We start from the raw sequence: 18,958 nt of genomic DNA, 5'->3' as shown, positions 1-18,958 counted from the left end.
CAAGCCGAACCCTGCAAGGACCCTCACACCCAGGGATCAGGTCCGCCTCGCTGCTCAGCATAAGACAGGCCCTGTCCTACAGAGCTCACACGCTCAATACACCACAGGGATGGACCCATCCAGCATCACACGGAGTCGGTGTCGGAGCCAGAGATGGAACCCAGGAGTCCTGAGCCGAGCCCAACCCAACCCATGACACTGCTTCCTTCCCCGAGCGGGGCTAGAACCCAGGAGTCCTGGCTCCCAGCCCACCCCTCGTTCTTCCCTTTGGGCCCAGCCAGGTTTCTGCCCTGGCTGGCATGTTTTACAGCTCGCTCTCCCCACAGCTCTCAGAGCCGGGCCCCCAGGGGTGCTGTCAGGGGTGTCTCTGGGTCCCCCATCCTCCTTTCTCGGCGCTCCTTTGTTCAGTGGGGGGGAGCTGGCCCCATCTCCTCCCCCTCAGGGGGTGGCTGTATGTCCTGGTCCTTGGGCACCAAGGTCCGGCTCAGCTGGACCCCGAAGGCGTGCTGCAGCAGGGCGGGGATCTCGGGGGGCTGCAGAGGGGTCTCTGTGCGCTCCCCGCCCCGCGTGGCGATGAGGCGCCAGCCCATGTAGGTGAGGCGGCCGCCGCCCGGCTGGGGCAGGCTGCAGAAGGACTTGCAGGCGAAGATGGAGCTGGGGGCGTGCTGGTGGTAGCAGCACATGGCGGCGAAGTCTCCCAGCTCCCGCGGCTCCAGCGTGAAGGTGTAGAGCATCCGCCCCTCCTCGCCCGGTGCCCGCAGCCGCTCCAGCGCCCAGACGCCCCCCGCCAGGCCCAGCCGGAAGATGCCGCCCTCCTGTGGCTGCTCCAGGCCCAGCTCCAGCCGCAGGGGCTCCAGGAAGCCGTCCCCGAAGCCCACGTCGCACAGGAAGCGCTGGCCCTGCAGCTGGGCCAGCAGCACCAGGTGGTCGCGGGGCGGCCCGAGCCGCCCGGTGAAGCGGTTCCGGACGCGGCCGGCCAGCCCCACCACGCAGAAGCCCAGCGCCCGCAGCAGCCACAGGAAGAGCCCGTTGTTCTCGTAGCAGAAGCCGCCGCGCCGCCGGCGGACGATCTTGTGGTACAGCAGGGGCAGCACCAGGGTGATGGGCTCCCCGCAGTGCACGCTCAGGCTCTCAAAGGGTACCGAGAACAGGTGGCAACGGTGCAGCCCCCGCAGCGTCTCCAGGGTGGGCTCCGTCGGGCCCTGATACCCGATCCGGGAGAGATAGGCACCCACGTCCATCCTGGGCTGTGGGGCAAAGCGGGGCCTGTGAGTAGAGAACCCAGGAGTCCTGGCTGCCAGCCCCCCACCTCTGGCCAGAGCGGGGTTCGAATGCGGCCCTGCAGCACTCACACTGCACAGGGTTGTGCTTCCGCATCGCCAGTGGGGCGGGGAGACACATGTCCTCTCCCGTGGTTCCCCCCCAGCCCCACGTGACAGCTCCTTAACCCCTCCCAGCCTGGCAGGGCCAGCCTGGCCTCTTTCCCTGGTAGCCATGGGGCCAAGGGGGTTAGTGTCTTCCGCGGGAGCAGTCCCCGCACTCTCCCATCTACCTGTCCAGGGGAGGGGGAGGTAGTCACCCCCCAGTCTCCCAACTCCCCCTTCCCAGCGCCAACAGATCCCCCCCAACATGCGAGACCCCCTGCCCCCCATGCCCTGTGTTCCCAAACCCCATTGCCCCCCATTCAACCACGGAATTCAAAGCCCCGGGAGTATTTCCTGGGCGACCCCCCCCAACACACACAGGTGATCTAATGACTTTCGGAGACTCTGGAGTTGGGGTCAGTGGCAGCAGAAGGTGAGGCCAGAGGTCAGCACAGGTCAGGCATGGTCAGCGGGGGGCCCTCTTGCCCCCCTCGGGGAAGGGCTACTCAGGGGCACTGACAGGCAGCCAGAGGTGGGGGCGGGCCAGGGGCAGAGCATAGGCAGCGGCTGGGCCTGCCCCTCCCACCACTGCTGCGGGGGGGCGTTATTGGGCACTGCCGTGGGCCGGGGCTGGCACCGGTGCCACTTGGGATTGGGCAGCGGGGCCAGCGTGGGCAGCATCGGCCCCGGTCCCTGCCCCTGCCCCTGTCCCTGTCGGGCCAGCCCAGGGCGCCAGGGGTCCAGCAGCCGTCGTGCCCGTGGGGTGGGCACCCAGCCGCTCTGCCAAACGGGCGATGCAGCGTCGCCTCCCGGTCCTTGGGCTTGCCGCTGTGCCCCACAGCCTAGCGCCCCTTGGGGCCAGCCCTGACCGCCAGGGAGAGCCGCCCCCCGCTGTGCCCCCCAGCCCAGCGCCCCATGGAGCCAGCCCTGACCGCCGGGGAGAGCTGCCCCCCACTGCGCCCCCCAGCCCAGCACCCCCTAGCGCCCTATGGGGCCAGCCCTGACCGCCAGGAAGAGCTGCCCCCCAGCCCAGCACCCCCTAGTGCCCCATGGGGCCAGCCCTGACCGCCAGGGAGAGCTGCCCCCCACTGCGCCCCCCCAGCCCAGCACCTCCTAGCGCCCCATGGGGCCAGCCCTGACCGCCAGGGAGAGCTGCCCCCCACTGCGCCCCACAGCCCAGCGCCCCATGGGGCCAGCCCTGACCGCCGGAGAGAGCGCCCCCCATTGCGCCCCCCACCCTGCAGCCCAGCGCCCCATGGGGCCAGCCCTGACCGCCAGGGAGAGCTGCCCCCCACTGCGCCCCCCAGCCCAGCACCTCCTAGCGCCCCATGGGGCCAGCCCTGACCGCCGGGGAGAGCTGCCCCCCACTGTGCCCCACAGCCCAGCGCCCCATGGGGCCAGCCCTGACCGCCGGGGAGAGCTGCCCCCCAGTGCGCCCCCCAGCCCAGCACCCCCTAGCGCCCCATGGGGCCAGCCCTGACCGCCGGGGAGAGCTGCCCCACAGCCCAGCGCCCCATGGGGCCAGCCCTGACCGCCGGAGAGAGCGCCCCCCATTGCGCCCCCCACCCTGCAGCCCAGCGCCCCATGGGGCCAGCCCTGACCGCCAGGGAGAGCTGCCCCCCACTGTGCCCCCCAGCCCAGCACCCCCTAGCGCCCCATGGGGCCAGCCCTGACCGCCGGGGAGAGCTGCCCCCCACTGTGCCCCACAGCCCAGCGCCCCATGGGGCCAGCCCTGACCGCCGGGGAGAGCTGCCCCCCACTGTGCCCCCCAGCCCAGCACCCCCTAGCGCCCCACCCGCACTCCGGGCCCCCCCTCCCTGGGGTTGCCATGGTGACGGCGACAGGGGTGTCTCTGCTGGTCACGGGGTGACACTCTGGTTGCCATGGTTCTGTCTCCGCTGGAAGCTGGGGGGCGGCTGGTTACCAGGGTGCCGCGGAGGGGTTCCCCGTTACCATGGTAACAGAGGCCGAGGGTTCCGCGGTGACGTCCCGGAGGGGCGGGACTCGCCATGGGTCAGGTGACGCGAAGGGGGTCACATGATCGAAGCAGGGAGCAGCGCCCCCCAGCTCGGTAGTGGGCTCATGGCGGGGGTTCGGTGGGGGGCCTGCGGGGCAGCTGCGGGATTATGGGGGGCGGGGGGGCTGTGGGGTTACGCGAGGTGGGGGCTGTGGGGTTATGGGGGTGGGGGGAGCTGTGGGGTTACGCGGGGCGGGGGGGCTGCAGAGCAGCTGCGGGATTATGGGGGCGGGTGGAGCTACGGGGTTGGGGTTACGCGGGGTGGGGCAGCTGTGGGGTTGGGGTTATGGGGGCAGGGGAGCTGTGGGGTTACGTGAGGCGGGGGGTTGTGGGGTTATGGGGGTGGGGGGAGCTGTGGGGTTACGCAGGGCGGGGGGGCTGCGGGGTTGGGGTTATGGGGGTGGGGGGATTAGTGGGGGAGCTGCGGGGTTGGGGTTATGGGAGCCAGGGGGAGCTGCGGGCTTACGCGGGGCAGCTGTGGTGTTATGGGGGGCGGGCTGCTGCGGGGTTGGGATTGCGGGGGGCAGGGGAGCTGCATGGTTATGGTGGGCAAGGCTACTGGGGGGAATGGGCGGTCATGGGGGTGGGACTATTGGCATGGGGAGGTGATGGGGGGCTCTTGGGGGGATGGGAGGTCCTGGGGACGGGGCTCTTGGGGGGAAAGGGGTCATGACTGGCAGGGGAAGCCATAGTGCTGGGATCACTAATCCCCCGCCCTCTGCAGGCCCCGCTCCGGAGCCGGGCTCCCTGTGAGGTGACTGCACAACCCCCGGCCATGGCAACCCGCCGCGGCCCCCACCCCGATGCTGCCCCGTTCCTGAGCCAGGCGGACGAGACAGAGGAGGAGGTGGCGGCAGAGGGGGGGTCGCGGGTGGGCGGGGGGCAGCCGGAGGGGGGGGTGCAGGCCGTCACCGGGATCTCGTACCCCCGCTCAGTGATGATCGTCGCTGTTCTCTGCTACATCAACCTGCTCAACTACATGGACCGCTTCACTGTGGCCGGTGAGGGCTGTGGGGAGAGGGGGGTGGCAGCGGTGGCTCTGTGTGTGCGTGGGAGAGTTGTGGGAGGTTTTGGAGGACGGGGTGGGAGTTGTGGGGGGTCAGGGCTGCAGGATGGAGGGGGTTGTGTGAGGAGTGGGGCCAGCAGATGTCAGGGGGACTACACAGGGTGTGGAGATCTGCCGTGGGAGGTGGGCTAGGGGTTGGCAGAGGTGGGGGGGCTGCAGGGTCCGTGGGGGGCTCTCCCCACTTTCTAACCCTCTGCCCCCCGGTTCCCCAGGCATCCTGCCCGACATTGAGTCGTTCTTTCGCATTGGAGACAGCAGCTCCGGGCTCCTCCAGACAGGTACGGGGGTTGGGGGAGAGGGGGGATCCCATAGCGATGGGGGCAGGGACGCATTGTGTATGTGGGGTGACACCCTCTGGGGCCTGGGGCGGTGTCTTCTCTGATGGGGAGGGCAGGGGGGCAGAGGGTTGGTGGGGGAGTAGCTGTGCCTTGTGCAGTGCCCCAGTTCTAACCACCCTGCCACCCCCCCTGCAGTGTTCATCAGCAGCTACATGGTGCTGGCCCCGATCTTCGGGTACCTGGGCGACCGCTACCACCGCAAGCGCCTGCTCTGCCTGGGCATCGCCTTCTGGTCGGCCGTCACGCTGGGGTCCAGCTTCATCCCCCAGGAGGTACCGGCTGGCAGGCCACGCGCAGGGCGGGTGCCATGTGGAGAGGATGAGGGGCTAGAGCTGGGCAAGGGGCGCAGAGGGGCTGTGGACTGTGCATGGGGGGAGCTGTGTGCGCAGGTCGGGTGAAGTGTGGAGGACATGTGGAGCTGGAGTGATGTAGGGGGTTCTCCTGGGTGAATTCTGTGTCACTGCGCAATGCGGAATTTTTACTCCTGGGGGATTTCTGCAACAAAAATTTAAAATTCTGTGCACAATATCTTAAAATTCTGCAAAATTCTGCATATTTTATTTGTCAAAATAACACAATATAATCACACCAGTTTCAATTATTTTTGGTCATTTATTTTAAGATACCTGTCAGCAAGTACATCTGAAACAATACAGACAACAAAAAAGATTCCGGAAATGTTTTTTGACAAGTATTTCCCGCCCCCTGCAGAAGCAGAGCAAAGGCTGGGCGGAGTCAGGGGGAACGGAGGAGCTGAGGGAGAGGGAAGGAGCCTGGGTGTGAACTTGGAGGGTTGTTGGATGTGGGTGGGAAAAGTATGGAACAGGTTTTTGGGGGGGACGGGGAGGGATTGTTCGGGAGCTTCCCCCATGCCGACCCTGGCTGATCGCTAGCCTTTCCCATTCAGTCAGGCACATCTGCCCTGTCCCCATCACCCCATGTGTCCTTGCACCCCCACCCACATGTCCCTCCACCCCCACTCAGATACCCACTCCCCCATCCCCATGTGGCTGTGCACCCCCTTCCCCTGTCCCTTGTGTGTCCCTGTACCCCCTCCCCCATCACTATGTGTCCCTGCGCCTCCACTCCCATTCAGCCCCTGCCCCAGTCTGTCCTCCCTCGCTAGCCCTTATGAGCCCCTGTCTGACCCCCCCAAAACCCCCTGCTGTCTGTCTCCCCATAGCCCCGTCTCCTGACCTGGCCAGCTGCAAAGACGGCAGGCTCTTTCTCTTCCCTTGCTGGTTGGGAGCTGCTGCTGTGTTCTATCGCCACAGCACCCTCTGATGGGCCAAAGGCGGAACTGCAGAAGTCATCTTCTGCAGGGAGCTGCTACTGTTCTTGTGCCACAACACCCTTTGGTGGGCAAAAGGCAGAACTGCAGCAACATTTCGGCAGAAGCTTTTTTTCTGCACAAAAAATTAAAAATATGAATGGCTCATGAATTATGTGCACACGCAGTAGTGCTGGGATAACTAACAGAGAATTCCCCCAGGAGTCAATTTTGCAGAAATTAACGTGTGCGCAGAATTTCCTTTCCCCCACAGAAATGGGCTGCAGGGCTGCTAGCCGCCACTAGGGGCTGCTGGACCCACAGAGCCCAGCTTGCACATAGAGGACACTCTCGGGGGAAGGGGAGGGAGCTAGGGGGTTCCTGGCACCTGCAGTTCTCAGCATGCCTGGGGGAAGGAGACAGTGGTGTGTAGGAAACTCTGTGCAAGCCAGGGACCGAACATCAGGCTTTCTCTCGCTCTGGGGTGGAGGGGAGCGAGTGTCTGGGCAAGCGGGGGGCCCTGTGGCTGAGCTCTGGGGGGGCAGGGGGACAGGTGCCTGGGCTGGGGGGGACATAGCTGGTCTTGAGGGGAGATACAGGTATCTGAGCAAGGGGGGCCCTGCAGCTGGCCTCTGGAGAGGGAGGTATTGTGCGTGTCTGGCCCTCGTCTGGGCTCTGGGAAGGGGAAGAGGGCAGAGAAACAGGAACTGGGCTGTCAGAGGGGTTTCTTTAACTCTTTACTCCTGGGGGAATTTTTGTGAGTGTCTGAATTGTTTCAGACGTACTTGCTGACAGGTATTTTGAAATAAATTACCAAAATAATTGAAAGTGGCGTGATTGTGTAGTGTTATTTTGACAAATAAAATTGGCAGAATTTTAAAAGATTGTGTGCAGAATTTTTAATTTTTTGGTGAAAAATTCCCCCAGGACTAAGGGGGTGCAGAGGGGCTGGGGGTTTTGTGGGGGGGGACCTGTGCGCACAGGGGGGTGAGGGGCTGAGTTTGGCAGAGGGCTGTGCGTGGAGGGAGCTGTGTGTGCAGGGCAGGTGCGGGGTGGAGGCAGTGAGAGCTGGAGCAATGCAGGGGCGCAGAGGGGCTTGGGGGCTGTGCATGAGGGAGCTATGCGTGCAGGGTGTGGGGCGCAGGCTGCTCCCTATGGTGCTCGCGGTGAGGCGGTCCAGATGGGGTTGTCCCCACTAAGTGTCCTAGAGGGCAGGAGGGATGGGCTCTCTCGCTCCCCCATACTGGGTTCCCCCATCTCCAGGCCCCTCAGCGTGATGGGGAGTTTATGGTTGTGGGGGTGGCTGGGCTGGGCCTGTGGCTCGCGGGGAGCTGCGGGGTGAGCTCCCTGTTCCTGGGCGTCTCAGCCCCTTGGCAGGCCGGGGTGTGTCGCCGTCTCTGAGCCGTCTCTCACCTCCCCCACCAGCGGTTCTGGCTGCTGCTGGTGACGCGGGGGCTAGTGGGGGTGGGGGAGGCCAGCTACTCCACCATCGCCCCCACCATCATCGCCGACCTGTTCGTTAGCGACCAGCGCAGCCGCATGCTGGCCTTCTTCTACTTCGCCATCCCCGTCGGCAGGTGAGGGGCTCTGGGGGCAGTGGAGGTGGGGTGGGAACCTGGGGGGCAGGGTGGATTGATGGGGTGGGAACCTGGGGGTAGGGTGGGGACAGGGGGCGGGTGTTGGGGCAGTGGGGGGTAAGGGGTGGGTGGTGGGGCAGGTGGGGAGGGCTGTGGGTCCCGGCACTAACCTTTCATTCCTTCCGCAGCGGGCTGGGCTACATCGTGGGCTCGAAGGTGAAGGACTTGGCTGAGGACTGGCATTGGGCCCTGCGGGTGAGTCTGGGGGGCTGGGCTGCGATGGGGTGTGGCAGGGGCCGGGCTCGGGGCTCTGGAGCCCCCCCAAGTGACGTGCTGACAGCGCCCTCTTGTCCTGTGACACCCCTCGGGGAACATTATCAGTAGGGGGAGCATCCTGGGTCTGACCTCGGAGTGTCCAGTCCCCTGTTCAGCCCATGAGTTCCCCACAGCGAGTCCCCCTGGACGGGGCCCTGCCCCCTCACTCAGCAGCAAGCCTGGACTCCCAGCCAGCGTGTGGCACAGACGGGTTATCAGCGTCAGGAACCCAGCATAGAACAGGGCTTGTTAGCACAGATATCAGGGACTTTCAGCCAAGCCCATCTTGAGGGGACCCCGAGTCCTGGACTCTTCCCTCCGAGTCCCAAAGAAGCAAGCTGCCTGGCCACAGACCCCCTGTGTACCCCCCTCGTTCCTTTGTCTCTTTCCCAGGCCAGCAGGTCATCTGGTCAGCACCGACACCTCCCACCTCCGGCTGGTTCTTGCAGAGGAGGAGGCCCGGCCTTCGGCTTTCAGGCTACAGTGTCACCCGTTCTCTGTCCCAGGCAGCCAGTTGCCGTCACACCTGCCCACTAGGGGTCACTGCACCAATCTCACACGCTCATCCCACCACCAGATACTTGAGTAACACATAGGGGAAACTGAGGCACACACAGTATTCAGAGAAAACATGAAGAATGTTCCCACTTTGACACAGCGTAACACAGATGGGTATTAGTCGTCGGGAACACAAAGTAGAACAGAGCCTGTTAGCACAGAGAGCAGGAACTTTCAGCAAGGTCCATCTTGGTTGAGCCCAGGTTCTCCTGTCACAGAGTCCCCGGGCGATGCTCTGGAACTGCTCCCTACGAAGCCTGTCAGGACTCTGGGAAGTCTCCTCTCTGTGAGCAGACTGTCTGCAGGGCAAACAGCTCACCCGGTTTCCCCCTTTCTGGGTCTGACCTCGGAGCATTGAGCATCCTCTGCCCCTCCCTGCGCTTCCCACAGCGAGTCCGCCCAGGTTGGATCCTGGGGAAGCCAGAGGGTCCTGCCCCCCAACTTCACAGTCAGACGGGACTCTCAGCCAGCCAGTAAAACAGGTTTATTAGACGACAGGAACATGGTCTAACACAGAGCTTCAGAGTAGCAGCCGTGTTAATCTGTATTCGCAAAAAGAAAAGGAGTACTTGTGGCACCTTAGAGACTAACAAATTTATTTGAGCATAAGCTTTCGTGAGCTACAGCTCACTTCATCGGATGCATAAATGCATCCGATGAAGTGAGCTGTAGCTCACGAAAGCTTATGCTCAAATAAATTTGTTAGTCTCTAAGATGCCACAAGTACTCCTTTTCTTTTAACACAGAGCTTGTAGGTGCAGAGAACAGGACCCCTCAGCTGGGTCCATTTTGGGGGGCAGTGAGCCAGACAACCACGGCTGCACTTCACTCCATGTCCCCAGCCAGCCGCAAACTGAAACTCTCTCCTGCCCCTCCTCCTCTGGGCTTTGTCCCTTTCCCCGGGCCAGGAGGGCACCGGATTCCTTTGTTCTCCAACCCTTTAGCTCTCACCTTGCAGGGGGGAAGGGCCCAGGCCATCAGTTGCCAGGAAACAGGGTGTTGGCCATTCTCTGTGTCCAGACCCCTGCACACACCTGCCCTGTAGCGCTCTGTAAGGATCATACACCCTTATCCCACCCTCTAGATACTTAAGAACTGCCTAGGGGAAACTGAGGCACCCCACAATATTCAGAGGAAACATTAAGAACAGTCCCGCTTCCTCACATCTCCCCTCCAGACCAACGACCCTCCATCACACCCAGTTGCCCCTCCTTGTCCTTTGTCATCTTTCCCAGGCAAGCCTTTGTTCTCCATCCCAAGGGTGCCCCCCGCCATCAGTTGCTAAGTTAGAAAGAGTCTGATCATTGTCTGGGCCCAGGCAGCTGCTGGTTGACAGTCACACCTGTTCTTAGGCATTGGTTCCCAGCCTTTCCAGACTCCTGTGTCCCTTTCAGGAGTCTCTGCAAAGATCAAACGCTCTTGCCCCACCACATAATGAATTGTGCAATACATAGGGGATACCGAGGCACATAGAACATTCACACAAAATATTAAGAAAATCCCCCACTTTGTCAGATCTCTCCCCTCTTTGAGACTGAACTGAGTGGGGGTCGCTTCAACCTGTGACCCGGGGAAGTTCAGGCCCCCCTCTCCGGGACAACGCATCCGCTGTAACATTTGCACTCCCCTTAACATGGATCATCTCCAACTCATAATCCTGGAGGGTCAGGTTCCACCTCAGGACCTTGGCATTGGCCCCTCTCATTTGGTGCAGCCACGGCAGGGCGAGTGGTCAGTGTCCACAGTAAAGCACTGCCCAAATAGATCTGGCTGCAGCTTTTTAAGAGCCCACTGCAGGGCCAGGCATTCCTTTTCTATGGCCACATAGCTCTGCTCCCGGGGCAGCAGTGTCCTGCTCAGGTATCCGATGGGGGGTCTCTCCCACTTAGCATCAGCACCGCACCCAGCCCTGTGCCTGAGGCATCTGTGAACACCAGGAAGGGCTCGTCAAAGTCTGGATTTCCTAGCACTGGGCCCCTGACCAGAGCCTCCTTCAGATCACAGAGAGTCCCCGGCACTGCCCAGTCCAGACCAGCTTGTCTGGCTTCCCCTTCTTACAAAGCTCCATGCTGGGAGCTGACAGGGAGATAAAGTGGGTCATAAACCTCATAGTTCCCTGCCATCCCAGTAAAGGCCTGGGCCTGTTTTATAGAAGATTAGGGTTAGAAGAGACCTCAGGAGGTCATCTAGTCCAACCCCCTGCTCAAAGCAGGACCAATCCCCAACTAAATCATCCCAGCCGGGCCTTAAAAACTTCTAAGGATGGAGATTCCACCACCTCCCTAGGTAACCCGTTCCAGCGCTTCACCACCCTCCTAGTGAAATAGTGTTTCCTAATATCCATCCTAGACCTGCCCCACTGCAACGTGAGACCATTGCTCCTCGTTCTGTCATCTGCCACCACTGAGAACAGCCGAGCTCCATCCTCTTTGGAACCCCCCTTCAGGTAGTTGAAGGCTGCTATCAAATCCCCCCTCACTCTTCTCTTCTGTAGACTAAATAATCCCAGTTCCCTCAGCCTCTCCTCCTAAATCTTGTGCTCCAGCCCCCTAATCATTTTTGTTGCCCTCTGCTGGACTCTCTCCAATTTGTCCACATCCCTTCTGTAGTGGAGGGACCAAAACTGGATGCAGTACTCCAGATGTGGCCTCACCAGTGCCAAATAGAGGGGAATAATCACTTCTTAACCTGTTTCTTAGTCTGGAACAGAGGCCAGTCTCTGATCGCCCCCACCTTGGCTGGCTCTGGTTTTAGGCAGCCGCTCCCCACCTTGCAGCCCAGGTACGACACCTCTGCCATCCCCACCTTGCATGACGCAGATATTATCCATAATGTACGCCGGGGCAAAACTCTCTACACCCTTAGTAACTGATCCCCAGGCATGGACAGGTGACCGGCGCCCCCCGAGGCCGAAAGGCAGGGCCAGGATCTCACAGAGCCCCATAGGGGTGATAAAGGCAGATTTCAGCCTGGCCTCTGGATCCAAAGGCACCTGCCAATAGCCCTTGGTAAGATCCTTAGTAGTGAGGTAATGCCCCCCCAACACACACTTGTCTAGGGTCTCGGCAGGCCTGGGCATGGCAGGCACCAGACACAGCGATGGCACTGAGCTTCCGATAGGCCACACAGAACCAGATCGAGCCATCTTTCCTGGGGACCAGCCCCACGGGTGAGGCCAATGGACTGTTGAATGGCTGGATCACTCCCAAAGCCAGCATACCCCTGACCTCTCTCTCCATGGCCTGGGCTGTGTTTCCAGTGACTCTGAACAGGGAACACCTGATGGGAGCGTGGGCTCCTGTCCCCATGCGGTGGCCAGCCAGGTTAGCGAGCCCCGGCCAGCTGGAGAACAGGAGTGGGTAGGAGCACAGTGGCACAGAGTCAGTCTCCTGGCACTACTCTGAATGAAGTCGGGCAGGTCTCTGGGGCAGCGTGACTCCGCTCACCCTGCCCAGCGCAAGAAGCCTGCTTGGCTTCGGCACTTCCTGGATCTGACCACTGAGCGTTCAGTCCAGTTCACCCCGTGAGCTCCCCACAGCAATGGGACTCCTGGGGAAGTCTCACATGCCCCCCCAAGGGATCCTGACCCCAACTCCACAGCCAGCCGTGACTCCCAGTCAATGTGTGACACAGATGGGTTATCAGTCGACGAACCCAGCGTAGAACAGGGCTTGTTAGCACAGACATCAGGGACATTCAGCAAAGACCATCGTGTAGGGATGCAGGGCCTCGTGCCCTGCCCCCCTTCCCCTCCCCCCCCGGCCTGACTCCAGCCAGCAGGTGGTCCAGTCTCCAGCAGCCCAGCCTCAGACATGACCATTGCCCCTCCTCTGTCCTTTGTCTCTTTCCCGGGCAAAAGGGTCACCTCGTCTGCACCCCTCCCCTGGCTCCACCTTGTTACAGGTGCCATTGCCAGGTTACAGAGTGCTTCTGCCCTTCTTTATGTGCAGGCAGCCAGAGGCAGCCCCACCTGCCCACTTGGTCTCAGCAAAAACCACACCCCCTTGCCCCACCACCTAGGTCTTGTGACACACGGGGAAACTGAGGCACACACTGTATTCATGCAAAACCTCAAGAAGAAACCTCCCACTTTGTCACACGCAGCACCTCTCTGATCTCTGCCTGCTGAGCAGGGGTGAGCTGATCATAGAGGGGAGCTGATTCCGGCAAGGGGCCGGCTCCAGTCTCAGGGAAGAAACCCACCAGGGGATCTTCTCCCACTGGCCACACATGGCCCTTACCAGCCTCTCCCTGTCATAGTACGGCTCCATCACATTGACCTGGTCCCCGCGGTGGCTGTGAGCCTGGCTGGGCAGTTCCACCACATCGTTCTCCTCATTCAGCTGCTGGATGACCTTGAAGGGCCCGTTCCAGGCAGGTTGCGGCTTATTCTTCCTCACCGAGATGAGACCCCCTCACCTGGTCCCCGGTGCCATAGGCTGAGCGGTCGTACCAGACCTTCTGCCTCCCTTGGGCCCTGGCTAGGTTCTCCCTGGCTGGACTCATGAGCTCAGCGAGCTGTTCTCGGAAAGTCAGTACATGCTCCACCACCGATTCTCTATCGGGAGAGGCCTTCCCCTTCCATCCGTCCCACACCAAATCCAGGGGATCCTTCACTCTCCTCCCATACAGCAACTGCGAAGGGGAGAACCCCGTGGGTTCCTGGGTCACTTCCCTGTACGCGAACAGCAGGTGTGGTAAATACTCATCTCAGTCCCGCAGATGCTGGCCCAGGAAAACCTTCAGCATCATCTTCAGGATCCTATTGAAGCTCTTCATCACCCCCTGAAGGGAATCTTTCCCTGCAGCCCCCCTTAAGGTCAGTGCTGTGGCCAGCAAGGCCCTTCAGCTTGTCTAAGGAGGGATTCTTCTGCAGCTCCATCTGAAATTCAGCTGCAACACACATGGGAAACTGAGGCACACACAATATTCATACCAAACATTAAGAAAATCCCCCACTTTGTGACATGGGGTCACATTCTCTGCTCCCCAGGTGACACCAGTGCTGGGCGTGGTGGCTGTGGTACTGCTGGTCATGGTGCTGCGGGAGCCACCGCGGGGGGCCGTGGAGCGTCACTCCGACTCCCCCCTGCGCTACACCTCCTGGGCCGCTGATGTCAGGGCACTGAGTCGCAAGTGAGTGGGGCGGCGCAGTGGGGCCCAGTGGTGTGAGAGAACTGTGGGTACTCAGCATGGGAAGAGCAGGAAGTGGGGGGAGTCAGATAAAGAAGGGGTCAGGAGGAGGTGGGGCTGGGAGGAGCAGGGCGTAGGGATTGGGGTGGGGTTGGGGGTCTGGGGATCTTATTGGAGTGGGGGATGGGGAGGAGTGAAAGGCAAAGGGGGTCAGTGTGCAGCTGTGAGAGTGGGGCTGAGCTGGGGATTGGCAGGGGACTGGGAGGGGCAGGAGTGTGGGTCAGTGCGGGTCTTGGAGGAGCAGAATGGGATTGGGCTCAGCGTGGGGCTCGGAGGGGCGGAGCTGCGGGTTTTGCGGGGGTCTGGGGGTTGGCGGTAGGCTGTGGGGAGCAGGATGGGATTGGGCCTCAGCGGGGGTTGGGGGTCGGCGTGGGTCTGGGGGTCGGTGAGTGGCTGGGAGGAGCAGGATGAGATTGAGGCTCAGCAAGGACGGGGTTGGTGAGAGGCTGGGAGGAGCAGGAGGGGATCGGGGGGGTTCAGTGTCAGCATGGGGCTGGGGGTCAGCAGGGGGACTGGGAGGAGCAGGAGGGGATCGGGGGGGTTCGGTGTCGGCATGGGGCTGGGGGTTAAAGGGGGGGCTAGGAGGAGCAGGAGGGGCTCGGGGGGGCTCTCATGTCTCTCCCCCCCCCCCCCCCGGGCAGCCGCAGTTTCGTGCTGTCGTCACTGGGCTTCACGGCGGTGGCGTTCGTGACGGGGTCACTGGCGCTATGGGCCCCGGCCTTCCTGTACCGCTCCTGCCTCGCCATGGGGCAGTGCCAGCCCTGCCCCGACGGGGACACCTGCAGCTCCCAGGAGAGGTGAGTGCTGCTGGGGGGGGCACAGCCCTGAGCTCCCCTCTGGGAAAGGGAGTCACCCGGTGACCCCCGAACTCTGACCCCCCTTGTCGGGGCCATTCTCTCCCCGGTGACCCCAGAACTCTGACCCCCCCCTTGTCGGGGCCGTTCTCTCCCCGGTGACCCCAGAACTCTGACCCCCTCCCCTTGTCGGGGCCGTTCTCTCCCCGGTGACCCCTGAACTCTTACTCCCTGGTGTTGGGACCATTCTCTCCCCAGTGATCCCTGAACTCTAACCCCCCAAGGCCGGAGCCATTCCCTCCCCGGTGACCCCCCGAACTCTAACCCCCCAAGGCCGGAGCCATTCCCTCCCCGGTGACCCCCCGAACTGTGACCTCCCGTGTCGGGGCCGTTCCCTCCCTGGTGACCCCTGAACTGTGACCTCCCGTGTCAGGGCCGTTCTCTCCCCGGTGATCCCTGAACTCTGACCCCCTCCATGTCGGGGCCGTTCCCTCCCCGGTGACCCCCCGAACTGTGACCTCCCGTGTCGGGGCTGTTCCCTCCCTGGTGACCCCTGAACTCTGACCCCCCCCATGTCGGGGCCGTTCCCGCCCCGGTGACCCCCGAATTCTGACTCCCCGCCCTGTGTCAGGGCCCTTCTCTCCCCGGTGACCCCCGAACTCTAACCCTCCCCGTGTCGGGGCCGTTCTCTCCCTTGTGACCCCCAAACTCTGACCCCCCCATGTCGGGGCCGTTCCCTCCCCGGTGACCCCCAAATTCTGACTCCCCGCCCCGTGTCAGGGCCCTTCTCTCCCCGGTGACCCCCGAACTCTGACCCTCCCCGTGTCGGGGCCGTTCTCTCCCTTGTGACCCCCAAACTCTGACCCCCTGGTGTTGGGACCATTCTCTCCCCAGTGATCCCTGAACTCTGACCCCCCCATGTCGGGGCCATTCCCTCCCCGGTGACCCCCAAACTGTGACCTCCCGTGTCAGGGCCGTTCTCTCCCCGGTGATCCCTGAACTCTGACCCCCCCCGTGTCGGGGCCGTTCTCTCCCCGGTGACCCTGACTCCCCCTGTCTCCGCAGCCTGATCTTCGGCCTCATCACCTGTGTGACGGGCGTCCTGGGCGTGGGGGCGGGTGTGGAGATCTCCAAGCGCCTTCGCCGAACCAACCCCCGGGCCGACCCCCTGGTCTGTGCCGCCGGGCTGCTGGGCTCCGCGCCCTTCCTCTTCTTGGCCCTGCTGTGTGCCCAGGGCAGCAGCCTCGCCACCTACGTGAGTGCTGGGGGGACGGGGGCCCCGGGGCTGCGGGGGGGCAGGGCTGGCGGTGGACACCCCACACACTCGTGGGCCTAGTGCCCAGCGTTGGCGGGGGGGGACGACCCGGGGAGGGGCAGGGGGTCTTTAGCCTCAGTAACCGGCTCCCTCCCCCCGCAGGTGTTTATCTTCATTGGGGAGACGCTGCTGTCCCTGAACTGGGCCATCGTGGCAGACATCCTGCTGGTGCGTCTGTCCTGCCGCCCCGTGCCCACAGCCACGGGGCCAGCGACCCCCCCCCCGGCCTTAGCCGGCCCTGGGAGCCCCCCCTGCCCTAGCCGGCCCCTGGGAGCCACCCCCCTGCCCCCCCCGGCCCTTAGCCGGCCCCTGGGAGCTACCCCCCTGCCTCGCCGGCCCTTAGCCGGCCCCTGGGAGCCACCCCCCGTCCTTAGCCGCCCCCTGGGAGCCACCCCGCCAGCCCTTAACCAGCCCCTGGAAGCCACCCCCCTGCCCCCCCGTCCCTTAGCTGGCCCCTGGGAGCCACCTCCCTGCCCCCTCGTCCTTGGCCGGCCCCTGGGAGCCACCCCCCTGCCCCCCCAGCCCTTAGCCAGCCCCTGGGAGCCACCCCCCTGCCTCCCCCTGGCCCTAGCCAGCCCCTGGGAGCCACCCCCCTGCCCCCCCGGCCCTTAGCCGGCCCCTGGGAGCCGCCCCCCCGGCCCTTAGCCGGCCCCTGGGAGCCGCCCCCCCCGGCCCTTAGCCGGCCCCTGGGAGCCGCCCCCCTGACCCCCCCGGCACTAGCCGGCCCCTGGGAGCCGCCCCCCTGCCCCCCCGGCCTCGGCTGGCCCCTGGGAGCCGCCCCCCTGCCCCGCCGGCCCTTAGCCGGTCCCTGGGAGCCGCCCCCCTGCCCCGCCGGCCCTTAGCCGGTCCCTGGGAGCCACCCCCCAGGCCCTTAGCCGGCCCCTGGGAGCTACCCCCCTGCCCCCCTGTCCTTAGCCGGCCCCTGGGAGCTATCCCCCTGCCCCCCTGGCCTTAGCCGGGCCCTCGGAGCCTACCCCCGCCCTTAGCCGGCCCCTGGGAGCCAGCCCCTGGGAGCCACCCCCCGGCCCTTAGCCGGCCCCTGGGAGCCGCCCCCCGTCCTTAGCCGCCCCCTGGGAGCCACCCCGCCAGCCCTTAACCAGCCCCTGGGAGCCACCCCCCTGCCCCCCTGTCCCTTAGCCGGCCCCTGGGAGCCACCCCCCTCCCCCCCCCGGCCCTTAGCCGGCCCCTGGGAGCCGCCCCCCGGCCCTTAGCCGGCCCCTGGGAGCCACCCCTGCCCCCCCCGCCCTTAGCCGGCCCCTGGGAGCCACCCCCCCGCCCTTAGCCGGCCCCTGGTAGCCACCCCTGCCCCCCCCGCCCTTAGCCGGCCCCTGGCAGCAACACCCCCCACCCCACCCCTTAGCCAGCCCCTGGCAGTGACTCCCTGCCCCCCCGGCCTTAGCCGACCCTGGGAGCCACCCCCCCGGCCCTTAGCCAGCCCCTGGGAGCCCCCCCGCCTCTTAGCCGGCCCCTGGGAAGCCCCCCCGCCAGCCCTTAGCCGGCCCCTGGGAGCCCCCCCTAACCCCCCGGCCCTTAGCCGGCCCCTGGTAGCCACCCCTGCCCCCCTGGCCCTTAGCCGGCCCCTGGCAGCGACACCCCCCACCCCACCCCTTAGCCAGCCCCTGGTAGCCACCCCTGCCCCCCAGCCCTTAGCCAGCCCCTGGGAGCGACCTGGGGCAGCAGGGACAGACAGACAGACAGACACAGAGCGGCGGGGAGGGGGCAGGGACAAACGGACGCACTGACCGGGATGGATGGGGGGCAGGCCCCCCTCCCCCGCCTGCGCTGACCCAGCCCCTCTCGCCCGCAGTACGTCGTGGTCCCCACACGCCGCTCCACAGCCGAGTCCTTCCAGATCGTCATGTCCCACCTGCTGGGCGACGCCGGCAGCCCCTACCTCATCGGCGTGGTGAGTGCGCGGCAGCAGCACTGCTGGGGGAAGCTCGCAGCGCCGGGGGGGTGCTGGGGATTGTGGGACAGCTCCGCTCACCCTCTCTGCCCCCCAGATCAGCGACAGGATCCGGCGGGGCCGCCCTCCGTCCTACCTGCTGGAGTTCCACAGCCTGCAGTACGCCCTGATGCTGAGCGCCTTTGCTGGGGTGCTGGGGGGCGGCTTCTTCCTCGCCACCGCACTCTTCATCCAGGGCGACCGCAAGCGAGCCGAGCTGAGCGCCCAGGGTACGTCCCCCAGCCCCCTAGCCCCATCACCTCCCGCTGCCCCCTAACCCCGTCGCCTCCCACTGCTCCCCCCGGGCCCCACCTCGCCACCGCGCTCTTCATCCAGCGTGACCGCAAGCGGGCCGAGCTTAGCGCCCAGGGTACGTCCACCCGACCCCTAGCCCCGTCACCTCCCTCTGCCCCCTAGCCCCGTCACCTCCCTCTGCCCCCTAACCACGTCACCTCCCACTGCTCCCTCCGGCCCCCACCTCGCCACCGCGCTCTTCATCCAGCGCAACCACAAGTAGGCCGAGCTGAGCGCCCAGGGTATGTACAGCCCCTCAGTGCCCCCCACTGCCCCAAAATCTTGGGCATCAAGAATCCCCAACCCCCAGCACCTGCAGCTCTGTGCCCAGGCTGCAGCCCCAGTGCCCCCACATAGAGCCCTGCCCCATGCCCACCCTGTCAGCCCCCGTGACTCTCCGCCTCCCCCCGCCAGGTCTGCTGCAGGAGGAGGCTGAGCCGGAGGAGCGGATTGTGGTGCCGAAGCGCGGCCGATCCACCAAAGTGCCCGTCTCCAGTGTCCTCATCTGAGATCAGCAGGGACACCCCCGGCGCTGGGGTCAGGCACCGCCTGCCGGGCAGAGACTCCCGGTGCCACCCAGGGGCCGGACTCGGGGGGCGGATGGAACTGTGCCAGTTTGGGGGGCTGGTATTTTATGTGGGCGTGGAGCCCGCCCGTGAAGGAAATGGGGTCAGGGACAGATGGATGGGGCACCCTGGGCTGGGCTGAGCCAGAGACCCCCAGTTTAACACTCCCAGGCCCCTGGCTCAGGAGGGGCTTAGGGACCGAGAGGGGGAGCTCTTGGATTCCTTGGGGGCAGGCTGTGAGGTCCCCCCAAGGTCATACAGGTCTCTAGTGCATTGTGGGGGGCTGGGGTCCTGCCCCTTTCCAGCCACCATGTTTTCACCCCATTAAAACTCTTTCTTACATCTC

The 18,958-nt window shown here is 64.4% G+C and overlaps 2 protein-coding genes across 3 annotated transcripts; one reads left to right on the top strand and one right to left on the bottom strand.

Moving 5' to 3' along the window:
- Positions 1–42: 42 nt before the first annotated feature.
- LOC119857826 (arylamine N-acetyltransferase, pineal gland isozyme NAT-10-like) lies at positions 43–17,481 on the bottom strand. Of its 2 annotated transcripts, none has more exons than XM_038407273.2 (2): positions 17,476–17,481; positions 43–1,353 (listed from the first exon to the last, which is right to left on the bottom strand). In XM_038407273.2, exon 2 carries the CDS (start codon positions 1,239–1,241, stop codon positions 405–407), a length of 837 nt encoding a protein of 278 aa, XP_038263201.1. In that variant the 5' UTR covers positions 1,242–1,353; positions 17,476–17,481; the 3' UTR covers positions 43–404. The 2 variants fall into 2 exon arrangements, with proteins under 2 accessions (XP_038263201.1, XP_043373002.1); XM_043517067.1 differs by lacking the exon at positions 17,476–17,481 and adding an exon at positions 3,318–3,417 and having other exon boundaries at positions 43–1,247.
- Positions 3,329–18,954, top strand: SPNS1 (sphingolipid transporter 1 (putative)). The gene is made up of 13 exons (XM_038407202.2): positions 3,329–3,435; positions 4,106–4,382; positions 4,660–4,725; positions 4,921–5,057; positions 7,481–7,632; positions 7,821–7,887; positions 13,499–13,641; positions 14,340–14,495; positions 15,558–15,747; positions 15,910–15,975; positions 17,615–17,713; positions 17,811–17,982; positions 18,461–18,954. The coding sequence occupies exons 2-13, from the start codon at positions 4,157–4,159 to the stop codon at positions 18,553–18,555; spliced, it is 1,569 nt and encodes a 522-aa protein (XP_038263130.1). The 5' UTR covers positions 3,329–3,435; positions 4,106–4,156; the 3' UTR covers positions 18,556–18,954.
- Positions 18,955–18,958: the final 4 nt, after the last annotated feature.

Source organism: Dermochelys coriacea, chromosome 6 (assembly GCF_009764565.3).
Source record: "Dermochelys coriacea isolate rDerCor1 chromosome 6, rDerCor1.pri.v4, whole genome shotgun sequence".
Taxonomy (NCBI): Eukaryota; Metazoa; Chordata; order Testudines; family Dermochelyidae; genus Dermochelys; species Dermochelys coriacea.
This window is presented reverse-complemented; position numbering and strand designations above follow the sequence as displayed.